Consider the following 20,729-nt stretch of genomic DNA (forward strand, 5'->3'; position numbering starts at 1 on the left):
AACCCACTGGTAGAGGAAAGGTAGATCCTCATTAAGTTAAGAGACGTAAACCTCTGTACTTTATAGACTATATACTGAAAGGACTGCAGGCAAATGATTTTATATAAGTCAATGTTCTTTCATACATAAATGTGCAAGAAAATGTACAATAAAAATAAATAAACCTAACAACTCATTCATGAAAATATGCATAAGCAATTCTATTAATTATTATCTACATTATAAATCTTAAACGCAAGTGTCAGAAATACCAGGAAGGCAATTATAAACCATAAGCCCCCAAAATACCCCTTAATATAGAGTATGCTGTGCTTAGATACACTCAGTAGTAGTAAATGAAATAATTTAATTACTTTTTAAATTAGTACTTTAATCACATAAGTATTTCTGGTCCAGGAAAAAAGCCTAAAAATTACTGCAATGTAAGTCATTTACTTATATATACAAACTGGTGTGCATATTAATAAGAAGTTTTAATTAGTAAATTTAAAAATCTATATTTGCACATCAAAATATGCCATTTTAATGTTTGGTTTTTTGTTTGTTTGATTTTTTAATCAGACTTCAGACACAGTTAACTTGAGAGCATTTTACTAAAATATAAGCTCTGGAGGGGAGGGGCAGAGACTTCTTGTTCAGTGCTATTACCTCCAGTGTCTAGAACACTGCCTAGGATATAATAGGTACTCGATAAATGCTTGTGACAAATCAATAATTCAAAAAGGTTTTGTGACTCAGAAGTATATAATCATTCAAATCCCTACTGTAGAAGACACACCAAAAAATTAATCTTATGCTTTCAAAATTTCAAGCTTTACCCTTCTAACTTTAAGTGAATAGTAAAATAGACCCTAGACACACACAAGTGGAAGAAGTTATCTTATAAATTATCTGACAGCAAGCTGAATCAACTTACAATAAAAAAGGTGCCAATGATAATCTAGAAAATGAAACTACACCATCAAATCAATAATTGATTATTTAACAGCTTATGTAAGGCTGTCAGCTGACCCACCCATAAGATCAATGGGGGCCCTGGTACTTCTCAGTGACTAATCCTATCTCAGTTTGAAATTTGAGGAAATAATAATAATAATAGCTAATATCAGACCAGCCAGCACCTTTTGCATGGGGGCAATATTATTCACTATTATATTCACAAAGACAAATATATTAGTCAATGAATTGTTAGTTTAAACTTCTCTGAAGTTTATGGTCAGTATGCCAGCTATTTCTCTTCTATACAGTATTATTTAGGTGTGTCACTAAATCTCTAACAGTGAGTGTGTCAGTATAAGATATCCTGGTTTTTTTAAACAAATATTTAAGATTCAATATTTACTTCCACAGAGAGCACCAGTGGACAAAAAAGGTATCAATACTTACATGCTTTTCTAAAGTATAAAAAATACCATTTCTCTACTTCAACAAAACATACTCAGGCAATGTTTATACCTGGCAATATTTCTATTCTTTATTCCAAAACTTAACAACTTCAACAATTTTTCTAACTAGGCTGCCAAACGCAATACCATGGTTTAATTTTACATTATCTTATGATATAATGCTCTATTAAGAGTTTTAAGTCTATGCACATACACACAAAAAAAATGTTTGTTATAATTCCTCTCTGTTCCCACAATTCTCTAACTTCATAAGGAGAATTATAATAAGACTACAGACTTTCTTTAAAAACCTTCTTTAAATTAATGTAAATTAACCTCCTATTATAACTCTACAACATTCTTAACATACAGTACATAATATTTTCACTTTAGATTAAAGCTTGGTATACATAACCCAAGTAAATACTGGTAAAATTATTTCTAAGTGCATATTAATTTTCCTTAATATCATATACCTATACATAAGGCACATTTTTTTTAATATGAAAAAAGACTGTATAAAATTAGGTTCAAATATTGGCAAAAAAAAAAGAATTTTTATGCCTTTTTCATCAAATCAAACCCAGTCTAACACCATTATCAGCATGTGTACCCACCGTCCGGTCCTCTGTAGCTCAGGCCCAGCATGATGAGCAGCCTCTTTAACAGTGTCACCCGAGCTGGGGGCAGATCCATTGGGAAACACAGGAATCTTTCTCTTTTCCTGCATTTCACCAAAAATAAATAAAAAATAAAAATAAAAAAACAAGACTTTCAGAATTTTGTTTTAAAATATCTGAGATGGTATCTTCAATTTGAGGGAACATGATATCTCTTACTGGTTATCTAATTAGTGCTCCTAGAAAAAAAAAGCTTCCTAAAGTAAACTTCTTTAAATAAGCTGTACTTTAAAACAGAAGCTAATATTTGTCTATTATTTTAAGTTCATGCTTGGCTTGTTTAATTTTATACTCTAATATCAAATACACTATAAAAAAAAATTCATACACACCATTTCAATTTACTATTCTGCAATAGGACTATAACTACCCAATAAAACACCTCTCCAACCAGAATTTTTTAAATGTTGTTCATGTTAACTACTGAATGTACACTTTACATTAAGAAAAAATTAAGTGCAATTCTTTTAGTAAAATACTTCCCTTATGATGTAAGTAGCACAAGAGTTAGCTGTTAAAAGCATTTTCATTAAAAAAGTCAATATTCCATTAAATTTTATTACAAATTCAAGAATGCTATTCTCATGATAAAGGATGCTGTCCTGTTCACTTAAAAGAGAAGGGAGAAAGCTTTTAATCTGTTATTTGAGCCTAAAAGAACAAGAGAGAGAGCAGAAAAGGAAGAGAAAAAAGGAGTCAAGGAGGAAGAGGGAGGGAGGAAGAAGGACTAAAGAGGGGGAGAGAGAGAGAGAGAGAGAGAAAGGTGGGTAGGTCATCCCAGGAGGTCCCTTGGGTCAAAGGCTCTCGATGAACTATACTGGCTTACACTACCTGGTTTCTATGTTCAATATTTAGGAAGATTTATCTATAATCATAAGATTACCACTTGAAAATATCAAAAATAAAAACTAATAACATCTTAAATCAAAGGAGAAAGAAAACAAAATATGGAATTCCTAGAAAGCAAACATAACTATATTAAGAAAAACGAAAGAATAAAAATAAATGAATTAAGCATCTAACTCAGAAAATATAAAAACAAAACAAAACAAAAAAAATCTTTCCTGAAGGAAAGTGAAAGGAATAAAACAAAACAGCTAAAGGAGAAATTGAGTTAGAAAAAATATATTTTTAAAAGATACTGAAATAAATTTTTAAAGCTACTGTATTTGAAAAATATGATAAACCATTAGCTAATCACGACAAAAGATATGACAAGGAGGCAACTTCACAAACTGAAGGAATTTATATATATAAAGAGAGACAGAGAATATACTGTACAACCTATATAAATAAAATTAAAATCTTGATGACATGGGTAATATATTAGGAAAACAAAATTTCTCAAAACTGACACCAGAGAAGAGGGATATCAGTGCTATAATTTACTAAAACTCACCCCAAAAAAAATAGAAATCTTACTCAAACCAATTTCTACCAACTAAGGAAGTTATTGAAGACTACCATGCAACAAAAGATTCAAGCTCAAAAATTTTACAGAAGAATTCTTCCAACTTTTAACCAAATCATCCAAGCCATTTGAAGTTTTAAGACTACAGAAAAAGGAAAAAAATGAGTTTTTACAAACCAAGTATAATAATAACACCCAAACATAAAAATTGCACAAAAACCTATTAGACCAATCTACTTAAAAGATGCAAACAACTTAAATACTAGACATAGACTGCCAACACATTAGAGGCCAAGTTGGGTTTATTGCAACAGTGCTAGAGTGTTTTCATATTAAAGAATCTATGATTTATCATAATTGTTAAATAAAATTTATATGATCATCTCCACAGATGCTAACAAAACTCAACATCCAATTATATTAAAATTTTCAATGAAATAGAAATTAGGATACTTGCTGAACATGATAAAGTGTGTATTTGGGTCCCAACGTCAGTAACTTAATGAGAGAAACACCAGGGACACAGTTAGAAACTAAGAAATTTCTATATAAAGTCAACACTATTAGAGATTTTAACAACAGAAATATATCAGAGATATAAGAATTTTATTTTTTTTAATGATTTTACTTATTTATTTTTGGAGAGAGTAGAAGGGAGGGGGAAAGAGAGAGAAAGGGAGGGATTAGAATGCTGCAGATGACATGACAAAATCTACATACAGTAAAAGAATTAAGGCAGCAGGACAAAAAACTAACAAATAGTCTTCAAATACATCAACAGTAACAGACAATACAACTGAACAAACACCTCATTTACAATAGAAACAATAAAGATTAAAATACTAATGAATACACTCACCAAGAAACATGTAAAGCATAGTAGATAAGAACTTTATAACATTCCTTAAGGACACAAAAACTGACCTGAAATTGGAAAACAACTAGGGAAATATATATCATGTTCTTGAGCAGATTCAGTGTTATAAAAATGTCAATTTTCCCTTAGTTCATTTAGAAATTTAACTGCCATCACAATTTTTTTTAATCAGTTTCTTTTTTTCTGTAAGTAGGAAGCTGATTTTAAAGCTTACATAGAAAAATATGCAAATATAACCAAGTAAATTTAGAAAAACAAGAGTAAGAGGAGTCGAGAATAAATCTAAACTTTCCATTTATTAAAAGATACCAAAAAGCTTCAAAAATTAAAGTGTGGAATTGATCCATGATTAGGCACACCAAAAGAGAAGAAATTCCACAGAAAGACCTGAATGCAAATAGAAATTTGGTAAATGAGAAAGGCCACATCACCAATCAATGGGAGTAATAAAAATATTTTATTAACTTTGTAATAAATTGACAACAAATCCGCAGTTTAGAAAAAAGATAAAGTTGGAAGCATACTCTACATAACACACCATGATGAATTCTAAAGGCTCAATGAGCAATCTAAATGTACAAAAAAAAAAAAAAAAAATACAGTGGTGGAGGGCAATGAACTAAATATATTCAGAGATATTTAACCTCACTAATTACAAAATACAAAGTAAAACCACATTAAAATACCCAATATAGTAAGATAAAGATATTTCTCAGGCTAACAAATATCCAAGTTTGACAACATACTGTGTTGATGAGGCTATAGGAACATAAGCACTTTCATACCTCATTTTGGGGGTCCAAAATAGTTCAAGTGATAAGGAGAGATTCTGCTAATTATCTACTAAAACTATAAATTCCCATGTGAGCCAGCAATCCTATTTCTGGTAATTTATCCTACAGTTCTATCTGCACAAGACAAATATGGCATATGAATAACTATGAATTGGTTTGTAATAATAAAAGACTGCAAACAACCTGGGCCCAGGAATAGAATAAACTATGGTATATTCAATAAATAGAATACAACAAAACCATAAGAAAAAAAGTATTTCTATAATTTATTTTTATGATCAGATCGCCAAGATATACTGTTATTAAAAAAAGGCAAGGTTCATAACAGTACACTTAGCATATTAACTTGTGGTAAGAAAGAAGAAGAAATAAGATAATATGTTCCTACTTCTTTGTACTGAATACAAACTAAAGAGATAAACAAAAAACTTATAACAGCCCTGGCTGGTGTGGCTCAATGGGTTGAGTACAAGCCTGCAAATTGAAAGGTCGCTGGTTTGATTCCCAGTCAGGGCACATACCAGGGTTGCGAGCCAGGTCCCCAGCTGAGGGTACGTGAAAGGCAACTAATCGATATATCTCTTACATGTTTCTCTCCCTCTTTCTTACTCCCTTTCTCTCTTTCTAAAAATAAATAAAATCTTTAAAAAAATAAATAACAAATGGGACCCACAGAAGGTAAACATAGGGGTAAGAAGGTAAAGGGGATGTACTAGGATACAACTTCTCTGAGTGCTGTATATACATTCAAATTTTAAAAATATATGAAGTATTCAATTTTTTTTTTACTGTAACTCGAAGAACTTTGTGTGTTCTTACCTGAGAAGGAACGCTTTTTGGTGGCTCTATCCGTATAGAAGGATCCCACTCTCCTGGAGGTAGGACAGTTACTTGATCTAAAAATTCATCAATTCCTGATAAGAGGTCATTTCTGTCTTTAGCTTTATAAGCTACATCATGAAAAATCTAAAGGAAAAAAACATTGAGTAAAAGAATATTAAAGTTGAAAAAAACTCTATACAGAGTAAATCCACTTCATATATAAGTAAGTCTACAATGAACATAATTACCTAACCTCTTATCCCAAGCAGGTCTCCACCCCACCCTGGGTAACAACTATAAAAAATAACCCACTATAAGTATTATCAGATGACTTAACAGTAACAATCAAACAGCAAAGGAAAATAGTGATGTGTTAATAAGACAAAGCAATTTTTAAAAAGAGAAATTTTTTTTACATGGGAAATACTCAGCAATTCATTACCAAGTAAAACAATACTGTAGCATATCTTTCCACTTCTATGACAGTTTAATTCATTTATCCTAAACTAATAATCATGGATGTACAATTTTACCTAAATAAATAATATATTTGATCACATACTTACTGGGTGCCTACTATTTGCCAAGCACAATTCTAAGCACTTAGTGCAATGGACACAGATAAGACAAGGTCCCTGAACTCAAGAACCCAGGGGGAAAGACAGTTAAACAGGTTAACTCCATAAATACATAATTGTAGGTAAAAAAGAATGCTCTGATAAAAATAAAGCAGGGTAAAGGAAGGTCTTAGAGGAGGTAGCACTGCAGGAGAAATCTGAATGAGATGAGGGGACAACCCCATGCAGAGGGTAGAGTTGGGTGGAGATGAATAAGAATTCAGGCAAAGGGAACAGTGATGGGAAATGTCCAGAGGCAGAAGGAAGCATTAACACATCCAAGCAATAAAAAGGAAGCCAATGTGGCCAGAGCAAAGTGAAGATTCTAAGTTTTAGCATAAATATGAAATAAGATGTCACTGACACATCTGGATCAAGAAAATGATATGTTCAAATCTGCATGTAACTGGTAACGTAGAGGAAAACACTGTAAGAGAAAGACTCAAAGTCCATATTAATTACCAAAGAGAAAAAGGCTAAAAAAGTGTAAACCAGAGAAGTCACAGGGGAAACGGCAAACTAAATGCAAAACATGTTGAAGAGGTGAAAATCAATAGAATCTGGTGACTAACTGTTTGAGATGGGATAGAGAAAGGAGGCCAGGTTCAGACAGTGGGGTTTCAGATACCTTAGGGACACATAGCAGCAATGTCTGGAGCCTGGTTACAAAACTATCTCCCAAAGAGATAGGGAAGTCCTGATCAATACAGGTCGTGGTCAAAGATGAAGTTTGCAAACAGAAAAGAGAAATTACAGAGAAAAAAGGAGAAAAAGCAAAAAGACAAAGTCCTGAGAGAATCCAAAAAAATGATACCTTAAAATCCAGAATGAAGAAAATTTCTAGAAAATGATCAATAATTTCAAATGTGGAGGGAAAAATAAAGAAAATGCCAAAAAAAAGTCCACTGATCCTGACAAAAACATCTTGAAGACCTTTAGCAAAGGCAAAATAATTTAAGAGTGGAATATAAGATACACCTGAAATTTAGTTTTACTAATCAATGTCACCCCAATAAATTTAATTTAAAAGAGTGAATATGAGATAAAACAGTAAAGACAACAAAGACAAGTTAAGTTTCACTATAAAAGAAAAGAGAACTGTAATTTATTATATACTTCATAATCAGCGTCCACTTCAAAGGTATTTTAATTACCTCATCCGTCATGAGAGTGGCTATGGATCTCCCAATTTCATGGTACTGTGGTGCCTTTCCTGCTGGACCCAGTAACAGAAACAAAAACCTAAGAAAACAATAAAATATATTGATTTAAACATAAACAATATACACCCATAAATCTCAGCAATCATTAAAAAAATCATTGAAATATAAACACAAAAACAACACTTGGACCATTTTACCTTCCTCCCACACCAACCACTAAAAAAAGTTGGCATTCCAACTCAGACTAAAGCAGATCACAAAACAAAGAAAGGCATTCAGTTAACTTTCTACTAAGTTATTACTTCCCATCTTCCTTAGGGTAAGACAGTAATTAAGTAATTGAGTGTTTTATATCAAAAGTTCCCATCTTCTCTATCCTTTTGAATTTGAGTAAGCAATTTTTTCTAGTCTGTTTGACAAAAAAATAAATTAGTGAATATCAATCCCGTTAAAGTACTTACAAAAATAAGTTTTACCTAATAAAAGAGTCAAGAGTATATACAAAAAAATCCACAATCCCAGCCCTGGCTGCTGTGGCTCAGTGGATTGAGCATCGGCCTGCAAATCAAGTGTCGCTGGTTCGATTCCCAGTCGGGGCACATGACTAGGTTGCATGCCAGGTCCCCATTTGGGGGCACAAGTGAGAGGCAACCGCACATTGATGTTTGTCTCCCTCTCTTTCTCCTTTCCCCTCTCTTTAAAAACAGATAAATAAAATAAAATAAAAATAAAGTAACTTTGTTAAAAAATAAATTTAAAAAAAATCCACAATCCCCCAAAATATGATCTGGATAAAGACTCTAATACAGCAAATAAGGAACTAATTTCTTTGGAAGGAAAAAGAATTTTTATCTACAACTCCAAATAAATATCAAAGTTCATATTATTTGATTTTTTTTATTTATTTATAGTGACTAAATAAAAAATGTTTAACTTCCTACTTAATTATGTTCTTATTAACACAACAGGAAAATATTAATAGTTACTTATCCAAATTGGAAGTATTCTTCTTCCTGCTTTAAGAATTCAAATATGAATCTATGGAATTGTTTTTCATTTATCTTAATACCACAACATTAACACACCCCAGTTAAGCATATTGAAAATAGGCATGTAAATTTCAATCAAGCTGCAATTAATTCCTCAGATTTACTATTATAAAAATAATTTAAAATATTTTTAAATTATTCTCATTTAGAAATAAGTTTATACAGTCCACAGCTAAGGAACTGACTACCCCTTCTAACACAGCTTGCTAATTATTCTTATGAGTATTACCCCTATTTTACTTTTTACACGTAATGTATTTTGAGCAGATTTTGGTCAGGTCAGGACAAAGCATTTTGTCTAATTCAAAGGCATTATCACATTTAATCAACCAGTAGCTATTATTATCTTCATTTTACAAATGAAGCTTAGAAGACTTAAGTCACGTGTGACTCGCCCACAGAAGCGGCAGAGCAAGGCTTCGGCATTTTTCCGCCTCCAGTGCCTGCACAGCACACGTACCTAAAATGACGAAATGCCGAACTTCTTATACAGGCAGCAACGTAATTATTTTTAAGTTGATCGGCAATTTTACACAAAAGCTATCCCTTATCGCTGGCTATTTTTTCATAACTGAATATGAAAATGAAACAATTTACAAATTTCTTTTACAAAATCCTGTATCACTCTCAGTTTTAAGAACTGTATAAGCTAAAATGCATGTGCAAACAGGAGTTAACTCGTTATCGGTCACCAACATTTGGGCTTGAAAACACAAGTTTCTTCATGACCGGACGACAATGTGTTAAAAGGGTGCTTTATATTTTTATATTCAACAAGAGAGATCATTCTTTAATCCCCTAATAGTCAAAGCATTTGGTACAATGACCATATTAATAAAGTAACCTTTCATTACATAAAGGAACGTGTTCTTTCAGTAGGATAAAAACCTTCTAGATGTTAACGGGAGCTGACCTGGTAGGGACAGGGACCTCAGTCAGTCCTGAGAGGAGAACAGCGGGAGCCAGCCTCACAAACGCAATGATGGGTCTTTCCAGAAAGTCCACTTCCCCCACCAGCACATTGGATGCTTCGGCTCCCGAAGGAATTTTTCTCATGAAATTCATATCAACCTATTGATAAATAAATAATAATTTAAAATAAAGTTTGCATGGTATTTATAGGACTATTTAAAAGGAAACAGGGAAAGAAAGATGCTTTTAAGACCTAGTATTTGCTAACCAAAATTGGTGATCTAATGAATGAATAAATGCCAAAATTCTTACAAATACAAAGAATGGAGTAGGCAAATACAAAAAAGCAAGCAAAATACATCTATGAAACAGTACTCTCAACTGTTTGTGATAATCTTTACTATTTCAGAAATCTAAATCATCAAACATAGGAAGCAGAGAAAAGTTTCAATGAATATAGCACTATTCATCAAAAACTGTTAAGGACAAAAATATAGTTTACAAACTAACAATGGCTCGTGAAATTATACACAGTGCTAAAAAAAATATTTCGTGATCATCTGTTTAATATTAGAAATGAATTAAGTCCCTTTGTAATTTTTTTTTTGTTGTTAAGTCCTTTTAATTTTAAAGAACTCTGGGCATTTGCCAGTATTTTCATTAAGTGGAAAAAATGTTATTTTTATTTGAAACTGAAATGAACAGCCATCACTGGTATAAATATACGGTAGTGCCATATCATCAAATTTGGTGGTCTGTGTATAATTACAAAGAAAAGGTTACAAACATAATATTAAAGCACAGAAACTTCATTATTTGTACAGTTCCACACAAGTCACTAAACAACCACTTACAGGGCTATCTATTAAAAATAAAAGCAGCACTTACAGCGGGCCTCTTGAGTCCCACACCCAGTGTGCCACAACTACAGTGCCAGGAGGCAGACTCCTGCCCAACAGGAGACAAGGAGGTGTACACAAGGATAGGCCAAGTAAAAAAAAAATTAAAACTGTGACAGAACAAAAATAAAAAAACGACATCTGCCATGTCTCGAGGAGATCTATAATGTAAGTTATATTAACCTATTCATTTAACAAGAATAAATGGCAGTTTCGTTTCTGAACAGTTTTCACTCATCTGAAATAACAGGAGCACCAGTAAAAATATAACCAAGTTAGCACAGACGTAGCAGTACAAAAGCCCCTCTGCGGTCACTGTCCCACACGCAAGGCTTTTTATAATGGCACAGCGCAAAACCCAGCAAACTTACATAACGCAAATCATCATTTAAACTCGTTTCCTACACAATGGGATCTATACTTTGCATTGTAAACAACTGAAGAGAAAGAAATAAGTCTTACTTGAAGTAATCACATTTAATTAAATGCCTGACATTGGATACAAAAATATTCAAGTGTTGAAAGTATCCTGTAGCAAATTAATAGCATTAAATTAAAAGGGCCGCACAGAATCAATTATGCAGAAGCAGTACGTACTCATAAAGCACGCTCTAATCTCAATTGTAATTTGAACTTGTAGTTTTTTGCCCCTTTTTCGAAATTTTTTTTTTTTCTATTACGCCTAAATACTCATCTACCAAAATGAAAACATCATAGTTGCGACAGGAGAGTTGTTTTTAAATCCGTGCCTTTACCTACCCATGGAGAAGCACCAATATGCTTCTAGAGACATCCCAGTAAGTACTGACACCATAAGACAGTAATTCTGGGATCGCATTACAGCTGAGGAAAGGTGGAAGTCACTACTACTGCTATCATATCATTCCCAGAATTAATCTTTCTAGTGGTGGTAGCTCCAGAGCAAATGACTGTAATGCAAAAGGTACTGGAGCTTCATGATATCTATGGGTAGGTATAGATGAAAACACTGTATTATTCACCTATTTTTTGACAGAATTTCTAAAACTACTAAAATACAGTTTTATTCAAGTGCTCTGAGATTGTTACCTTTCTCACAATTTCTGACCTTAAATTAAACTAACCTACCACAAGCATCACACGCAGTTTATAAGCACCTATTAAAAAGTATTATAGTAAATGCTAAATACATTGCTAGCAATTTTCTCAGCAAGAATTATTATGAAGATTTATACTTAATAATAGAATTACCTTACTGAAGTCAACAGTACTATTTTCTCTGCTGCCTCCACTTCCATTACCTTTAATCTCTCCACTTTTATTAGTGTCCAAGTTTCCAGGTGCGGACTGTGGAGAGGCTAAAACACCTGTATTTAAGAATAAACAAATTCCAAGTTATTAAAGAGAAAATTCACTTTGTAACCTACCTCTGCTCACATCCTGAAAGTGATGGTTTATTAAAAGCAAATGTGCAAGATAGAAAAAACAATAAGTGCCAAGTGTTAGTACCAAACCAGCAAGACTAGAATAACATTTTAAGCAACAATAAAGCTATACATTTTGACATTCAAAACAATTGGAATTTACAAAAATGGTGGCCTTTGCAGAAAAAAAAGTGAGTAGGTGTGGAACCACAGAAGAGGGAAGACCTGAGTCTTATTACCACTACAGCTGCTTAGAGATTATATCTAACATACATGTGAACTGTGGAGGTTAAAGATGCCTAACTACACTTACCATGCTTGCAACAATAACAATATATATTTTCTGATAAATCCTAAATGTAACTCAGAAAATGTAAGAGCTGTATCAACTAAATGTAGGTTAAATCATCTTCCACCATCACAATAGTTTTCTCAAGGGTTTTCATTTCTGTCTACATTTACATGCTGTCTACTATCATTATTCCTGAAAAAATACAACTTTAAATATAATAGCAATGCTTTTATAATATAAATACAAAGAGTAAGGATTTTTTAATCAAGCTAATCAGTGTTGAAATAAGCACTTTCTGACACTTTATAAGCTATGGGGTTCTTAAGTAATTCATGCAACTTCTAAGATCTGGGCAAACTTATAAAATTAGCTTCTTTGGATTACATCTGTATATTCTGTAAAAATAGCTTGTTTGGATGACAAATGATGAATGTCCCAGCATGACTATACTCATTTTAAGTGACAATCAGCAGCAACATTGCACCTAACAACACTCTGCAGCATGTGACCAATTGTTACCACTATGAATTTTGCAAAAGTTTCAAATATCAAAAATTTTAAAGTACATCACAGATTTCTACAATTCAATGTATTTCATATTTTCAAAACACCCAAGATTTCTAGTTCAAGAATATCGAACACTAAGTATCGCAGGAGAGAAGTCACTAGACTGGATTACCATAGACTGACTTTACTTTTAACTCTACTGCTCACACGGCAATCTAGTGACCCACGGAAACTCAATTAAACTCTTTGGGGTTACATCTTATAAACCTTATGGTTAATATTGGTAAGTAAATTCCAGAATTGTAAGCACATCACATCTATTTGATGCATCTAAGGAAGTATTCATTTTCTAGAATATCACACACTGTAACTGAAACTAAGTCATTCCGATTTAGTGCTTAAACTCAATGAGAGAGGACCTTTGTGATATCCACTTCTCTATTAAATACCTAAAGTAGGATGTCCTTGTGGCCCCAAATCTCAGCATAAAAAAGCATATGCAATCTATTTAGCTACATGCTCATTCTCTGGAAGTGTGAAAGAATTCTGAAATACAGTATTTCCTAAAACTTAACTCAGTTTTCAGAATTTTAGCTTAGCACCGAAAAGTAATTAAGACTCCTCTTCTTTGACCTTTGCCCCTGAATTTCCAGAAGAGACTCCATTCCTTTAGTAAAATACATGCCCAAGCGAGGCAGGGGCAGGGGGTAGTTAACTAGTATTTCCAGTGGTTTCCACCAACTCCCACGCAAGAAAATGACAAATATCATTAAGGACCTGGCAGGAAGTACAACAGAGCATCAATACATATATACTTGTAAACTACTAAAAATGTTCAATCTGTAGATGTATCATCAAAGAATACATATGCACAGTTTCCCAGAATAGTCCCAGGAAACAGATTTTGGAGAGAAGAGTGGAATGAGGAGAAGGTTCTGAGGGAAAGCAAGGATAAAACAGGAATGGGAAGAAGAAATGATGTGAAACTAGATCCTGTCAAAGCTAGAAGATGTGACCTGAAGTCACTTAGCTAAGCTGGTCATCCTGAACCTGTTAAAGATGCCATGCCAAGTATGTATCAGTTTTCCAAGATTCTCTTATCTATGAAGTCCTTCCTTTTCTCAATCTCAGTCAGCTAAACTAAAGCTGTTTTCTCAATCAGTAAAAAAAAAAAACAAAAAAAAACTTCTTTGTTCCTACAAAAAATTCCTAGTGCTCAGAATTTAATGAGTAAATACCCCAAAGTTAAAACTATCATTAGCACAGATCACTCAGGACAATATTTCTTTGCTTTAAAAAAAAAAGAAGAAAATGTGAGTATGTGTATATATAAAAGCAATACCAAGATTTAAAAAAGCAAAGCCGAGAAAGATAAGTCAAAGTTATCAGTTTTCAGTCATTAAAATTTGAAAAGTAGAAGCAGTAGGCACAATGGTCTGCAGCCTGGAAAGACATTTGTCCCCCAAGAAACATCTGGCAATGTCTGGAGGCATTCTGGTTGTCACAACCGGGGGGTGCTGCTGGAGCTAGCGAAGACAGACGGGGGATGCTGCTAAATGCCACACCGTGCACAGCACAGGCCCCCACAACAAAGAAGGGTCCGGCCCAAAGTTAACGGTGCCAAGGTTGGGAAATACTCAGTCCAAACAGCGATTTTCAACTGTCTTCATCTCATGGCACACATAAACTATAATTATTAAAATTCTGCAGCGCATCAAAAATATACTTTTTGCCAATCTGACAAAAAATGGGTATAATTTATGATTGATTTATACAAAAAAATATAATAATAATAGTAACTACCTACCCTTTTGCTCCTAAGTGACTTTTTTTAAAAATGTACTTTGTATATAAGAATTCCTGGTACCAAGAATTAACCAATGAGACGCAACCTTATAATGCAACATGACCATAAGATGCAACTTTATTACATGACCTACATACAAGTATTTATGGGTCAAAACAGGAAATTCACACCGAGTAACTACTGTTATGTTGGCTGTTGTCATTGTTTTTTTTTTTTATTTGATAATCTAAGAGGGGGAAAAAAGCCAGTGCCTCTGACTAAATAGTCAGGTATTGCATGCTTTAAAAATTCTTGCAGCACCTCAGTTAAAAATCTCTGAGTTAGAAGGCAGTTATAAATACTAGAAATGAGTTTACCTCTTTTATATATAATTATTCTCAAAAAAAAAAAAAAAAAGGGAAATTCCACTTTCTTTTTTACTCTGGCTACGTACAAATAATGACCCATGACCCAAATATCTATGACATTCGGCTCTCCAAAATTATGCTGAGGCCACCTTCTTCCTCATGCAACATAACATCAGACTTTAAGGAAACAAAACGAGAGTTTCTAGGTGCTTTAAGCACCAAAGTAATTAAACGGAGAATAATATACAGTCGCTCCTATTATTTTAATTACATACTTCTATAGCAGTATTCTTAAAACAAGAATTGTGAGGTTTTTCTTTTCTTTAGAAACTCCAATTCCTTTTCTTTAGAAGGGCTGATAAATCTCACGGCATACTTATGGCAGAGGAGGAAAAGAAACTCTGTTCCTCAATTCTCAGTCAATTGTTCCTTTTATCCCTAACAACATGGCCTAACAAGCCATTGAGACCCATACATCCCTTCCTTCCTATATAAAATTTGTAGTCTTTTATAATTAATAACATAAAAGCTAGTAAACAAGAAATACTCAGTGTTACTGTGAGATATCAGTAAAAACAAATGCAAGGAAGTAACTGTATAATCACTTTTGTTCAGGAAAAACAGTAAATCTTGCTGGTTCTTTATAATTAAGAGCGATGTTTATTTCTGAGTAATTATTACCAGTTTTTTTTTTTCTCATTTTAGTTCAGTCACTTCATTATTATATCATTTTTACAAAGTAGTAAAATTTACAATGGATTACTATACTTTAGACTTTGTTAGAGGTAGATCTCAGTTCAATTCCTTGCTCCAATCATTTATGGTATGATCTTAACATCTCTAAGTCTTAGTTTTCATTTGTAAATGGGGGTAATACCACAAACCTCACCAAACTGTTAGAAGAATTAGAAATATGATACATGAAAAGTACATATACCTGTGTGTGGAACAAACTATAAAACAAGGGTGGCTATAACTATGATCATAATTAATGTTATAATGATTTAGCCACAAAACTTACATTTTTTAACTTCTAAAAGTATATCACTGCCTTAGCTAGGAGGCTCAGTTAGTTGGAACATCGTCCTGTACACCAAAAGGTTGCAGGTTCAATCCCCGGTCAGGGCACATAGAGGGCGCAACCGAACGATGCTTCCCCCTCATCAATGTCTCAATGTTTCTCTCTCTCCCCTTCTCCCCCACCCTCTCTCCCACTCCCTCTCTGCTTCTCTCTCTCTCTCCTTTCCTCTCTCTCAAATCCTTGGGTGAGGATTTAAAAAAAAAATAAGCATATCATTTTTTGGCAACTACAATGAACTTTAATTAAATGCACTCAGTATACTTGGATACAGCCAATAAAGCACAAGATGCCTATCATTCAGCGGTAGGAGCACGGAGGTTTTCAGTCGGAGGACTTAGACTGTCACTTATTAGTTTAATTTTTGAGTCTGAGTTTCTAAAAATGCTTATGTCCACCTAACCTACACAAATTTGTCTACCAATTAAATAGGCTAATTTAATAACTATAAACTACAATTGAAGTGTTAAATATTATCAGTATTATAGAGAATGCTATAGGATTAAAAACACTAGTCAGGATTCAAATACATCACATCGATGTTTGACTGTCAGTAAAACAGTCACAGAAGAATATATAAATAGGGCATATATATGTATAAATGTACAGACAATATAAAAATTTTCATACTATATAATCCTTAAATAAGTTGCAAAACTTATATCCACTAAGAAATGATTTTCCTGATTCACATACAAAAACATACTCTAGCCATAACCATAGGAACTCGGGTCTTGAAAAGTTCAAGATATATTTGGGTTAAAGATACATATGACATGAATTAAATAAAGGACAACTAAAATCTATTCCAAAATATAATATCAATCTTGAAATAATGATGTCTCCAGGCAGTCACTGGAGAACATCAGTCTTTTAGGAGACAAAATGAAACATTCCATCCCATTATTATTAGGAAGGTCAAAATATACTGCATCCGTTGGACAAAAGCACCCAACAGAAGATGAAAGGCATCTGACCTCATTATAATTTATGTACAGTGTGTTCATTCACCTTATGAATGCACAAGAAAAGCCACCATTTTCTAAAAATCATGGCAAATTAAAAGATTACTTATAAAAACCTTCTATGTTTTCCTGAACCATTCAAATACCTGGACCTGACAAATCTCAGTGAAAATTTTTGAAAGGGCTTAGGTTATGTGTAGTCTTCTTTGTAGTCTTTGTATAATTTCAAATTTTTAATAATTCTAATAATATTTCTGTACTATATTATAAAGAAAAAAAAAACATGCAGAAGTCAAAATAAATTATAAGCATCATCTACAAATGCTGCTACAGCTAGGTGCTAAAGGCATTCCGAGTGCAAGTGATCCAGAGGCAGAAAGCACCACACATGGGGGACTTTGAATAGTTGCCTGGAGTTAGGTCAACATTTTCCTCATTCTTCTGCTCCTGGCCTTTCAGTGCTTCTAGGTCTTCCTCTGGCGGATGAATTACTACTGTGGGAATATCATCACTGGCAGGAGAAACCAGCAGTTCTGGGCCCTGAAGCTGACTCTGCTGGGAAGTTCTGGAGGTCAGGCGACTGATGCTAGGGCTAGAAGGAGGACTGTTTTGAGGGGTGGGTACTGGGGTGGTACACCTTGAGCCTGCAGGGGTTCCAGCTCTTGAAGAAGGAAGAAGATGACTGAGAAGAAGAGATAAAGGCGATTCTCCTCTCAACGAAAGGTTTGAGGCAGACAGACCTGTTCGTAAAGAGTGGCGGGAGGCTGAAAGGCCTTCCCCTGAGATAAAACAAATAAATGAAACATGATGAAGTTCACTGAAGGAGGCAAATAGAAACACACACCAAAAAATCAATTTACAATGTAAATTGTAAGCTTTAAGGACCCAACATTTCAAATTCATGCTATCAGGGTTAGCACAGCAATCAGATTTTTAAATGTTAGAAAGTCACTGAAAAATTGCTTAAGCTATAATTAGTTCCCTGGAGAAGAAGTATCAATAATAATAAGTAACAATGTTAATGTAAATTATAAGGGAAAATATTGTTAGTAATTATAATGCCCAACAGTGTGGCTTTTTTAAAAAAATAAAAATATCAATGCAAACCTGCTGCTTAAATAAATGATAAATATCAAATAAGAACACAGTACAAAAACTTAAGAAATAGAACCCAAAACAAAACTTACCAGCACTAATAGCTTATTTTAGTGTATTTGTTCTGCACAGTACCAAACCACTACAGTTAACTGTCTCTCACCAGAAAAGTCCACATTAACAATATTCATAATTTCTAATCTTTAAAACATTAAGTACATCACCTACTTCTGGTTCTTGAAAGTAAAACTTAAAAACATAACACAAGTTATAGTCATTTTTCAAAGAGAAACATGTCAATTTTAAAGAATACATAGTCTTGAGCTCTCTAAAGACATTAATATATGTCCTAAAATAGGATTCCATTTGTAATATGGCAGATAAGTTTAAATAAATATGTAATCTTTAATCTAACTAAATAAGAATAAAGTATTTCTCACCAACAGCAATAATGAAGTAAGCCTAGCATATTTCAAAAGGTAATGTAAACTCATACTTCAAGCACCTATTATATGAAGTGTATCTTAATGAAATTAATTGCTTTTAGGAAAATAAGATTTATAACAGTCAATCCCATATGATCTAAGTCTAAGTCATCAAAGCTACATGCTCAAGAGATCCCAGAAATATTAAAAATAAAGATAAATCTTCAATCCATAAACCACCACCATCCATTTAGTGAAGAAACAAGCTACATGCAAGAAAGCTGTTATAACAAAATAACACAATTCCCATGCTAAAATTGCATTTAAAAGAAAACAGCCATTGTCTTACGATTAAAAGAAACCAAATTACAATTGGAGAATAATCTGGACCCACTGCATATAAGAAATAAAGATTTAATAGGGTCTCTCTGGGTAAATGAACTCATTTCACGGAAGCAGAGACTTTATAATACATAAAAGATGAAAATAAGAGGCAAAATGTGACAGAGGTGGTAGCTTTCAAATTGAACATAGGATCCTAAGAGATTTCTTTTATTCTTAAGCTTCCTTAACAAAACAAAGGCAAATTTAAAACAGATTTAAAATACTTTCAGTGGTCACATAAATTCAAGTATTTTACACTGAGCTGCAAACAATTACACTCAACTCTAGATATAGTATTAAACCCTACCACCAATGGCTATCTGCCTGGAGAACACTTAAAAGCCACACTGTTATTTCTGGGACAGAAGACATTGTGGCCCATCCCCCACTCCTCTTCACTGTAATCCTCATAATCCAGGGGTAATAGCAGCAGCTAGAGGAAACAGTGACCCTCAGAAGCAACTCTGACCCTTTGCACCTGGGTTTTCCAGAGTTGCTGTCATCAGCTCTCTTTGAGAGCCAAAATAGAACCCCAATGATGTAATCCTCTGCTTTAAAAAGAGGAAAGGCAAGACCTCCAAGTGTGACCTCCAAGTACTCCAGCACTAAGACAGTGACAAAAGTAAATGGCTATAAAAACACTGTCTCCCCACTTCCCATGGATAACCCACTGCGAGACTGTGAACCAGAGTGGAGAAGTGGGACTACGTGGGTCTCTGCCCTGTGTCACGTGTCACTCCTGGAATAAGACAGGAGCAGTCATAAAAAACTTCCACACATTGTATAAAGACAGATCAATGAAATCAGCAAACCAACCCAGAAACACTTGTTTATGGCCATCAAACAAAGTATACTCAAGAAATTTAAAAATAAAAAAAACAACTAGGAAAAAACTAATATAGATAATAAGGTTCAGTCCCAAGATTCAGAATTTTAAAAAGATTAAAACTAAATTTAGAGATCATAATTTATGCTTCTTTAATCAATTACACAAGAATTCTTGGACAGAAATAAAAAAAGCAAGAAGTGATAGTGTTTAAATATTACTGACACTTAAGTGTGCCGCATTACCAAGAGTGAATGCCTGAAGTTTTTTATTTAAATGATTTCTACAGATACTTCTGTCATGTTATAAAGAGACATTTTAGAAATAATATTTTTAAATACATAAATAATACTTTTTAAAAAGCATAATAAAAAAGATAATGAAATGAACTATGTAATTGTCTGGGAAAAAATATCTTCCCTTCCCCAAACGCTAACTGTAACATACTGGAATGCTGTTAGAACAGACGTGTTAGCAGAAACTGGATGCCACAACTTATCTCACCATTCCTCTCAAGCAAGTGAGGGTCAGAATGTTTCTTGCCTATATCTGCAAAAGATCGAACAAGGGGAATTCGACTGGTGAATCTCTTCTCATTCTGATGGTGATGCCTCTTCAGAAGAGCTTCTCTGACATTCTCTCTAATGGACTCATCCAGCTGGCCAGAGGCTATCATGTTGTCCAATACCATATCTAGTCAAAGAAAAAATAAATATGTAAACAACCAAATAATTGGGTGACTATAGCATGGAATATACTGTAAGTAAAACTGTACTAGAAAAACAAGATTCTTACACAGCTCTGGAAAGTATTGTTCTTTTCCAATATTGAATAATGTATGCATCAAGGTAAATGTGAACATCATCCAACAAAAATGAACCAATTACACAGAGACCTTCACATTAATGAGTACTGTTATTTGTAAAAAGATTACCGTTCTACACTCATAGCCTCTGTATAGCTGGAAATGCTTTGCTGATACAGATAGTCA

The 20,729-nt window shown here is 33.4% G+C and overlaps 1 protein-coding gene across 4 annotated transcripts in view; it reads right to left on the reverse strand.

Annotated features, from left to right (window-relative positions):
* Positions 1 to 20,729, reverse strand: part of SLC4A7 (solute carrier family 4 member 7) — a 96,630-nt gene that overhangs the window by 29,382 nt on the left and 46,519 nt on the right. For 2 of the 4 annotated variants that reach the window (XM_090284409.1, XM_090284410.1), the window contains exons 6-12: positions 20,243 to 20,431; positions 17,419 to 17,787; positions 11,840 to 11,955; positions 9,712 to 9,869; positions 7,741 to 7,828; positions 5,967 to 6,113; positions 2,003 to 2,109 (exon numbers count right to left, since the gene is read on the reverse strand). In XM_090284409.1, coding sequence (XP_090140535.1) covers positions 2,003 to 2,109; positions 5,967 to 6,113; positions 7,741 to 7,828; positions 9,712 to 9,869; positions 11,840 to 11,955; positions 17,419 to 17,787; positions 20,243 to 20,431 — 1,174 coding nt within the window. The remainder of the gene's footprint in view (positions 1 to 2,002; positions 2,110 to 5,966; positions 6,114 to 7,740; positions 7,829 to 9,711; positions 9,870 to 11,839; positions 11,956 to 17,418; positions 17,788 to 20,242; positions 20,432 to 20,729) is intronic. The other 2 variants (XM_090284412.1, XM_090284411.1) reach the window with 1 other exon arrangement.

This window comes from Furipterus horrens, unplaced genomic scaffold (assembly GCF_987537825.1).
Source record: "Furipterus horrens unplaced genomic scaffold, mFurHor1.1.pri manual_scaffold_7, whole genome shotgun sequence".
Taxonomy (NCBI): domain Eukaryota; kingdom Metazoa; phylum Chordata; class Mammalia; order Chiroptera; family Furipteridae; genus Furipterus; species Furipterus horrens.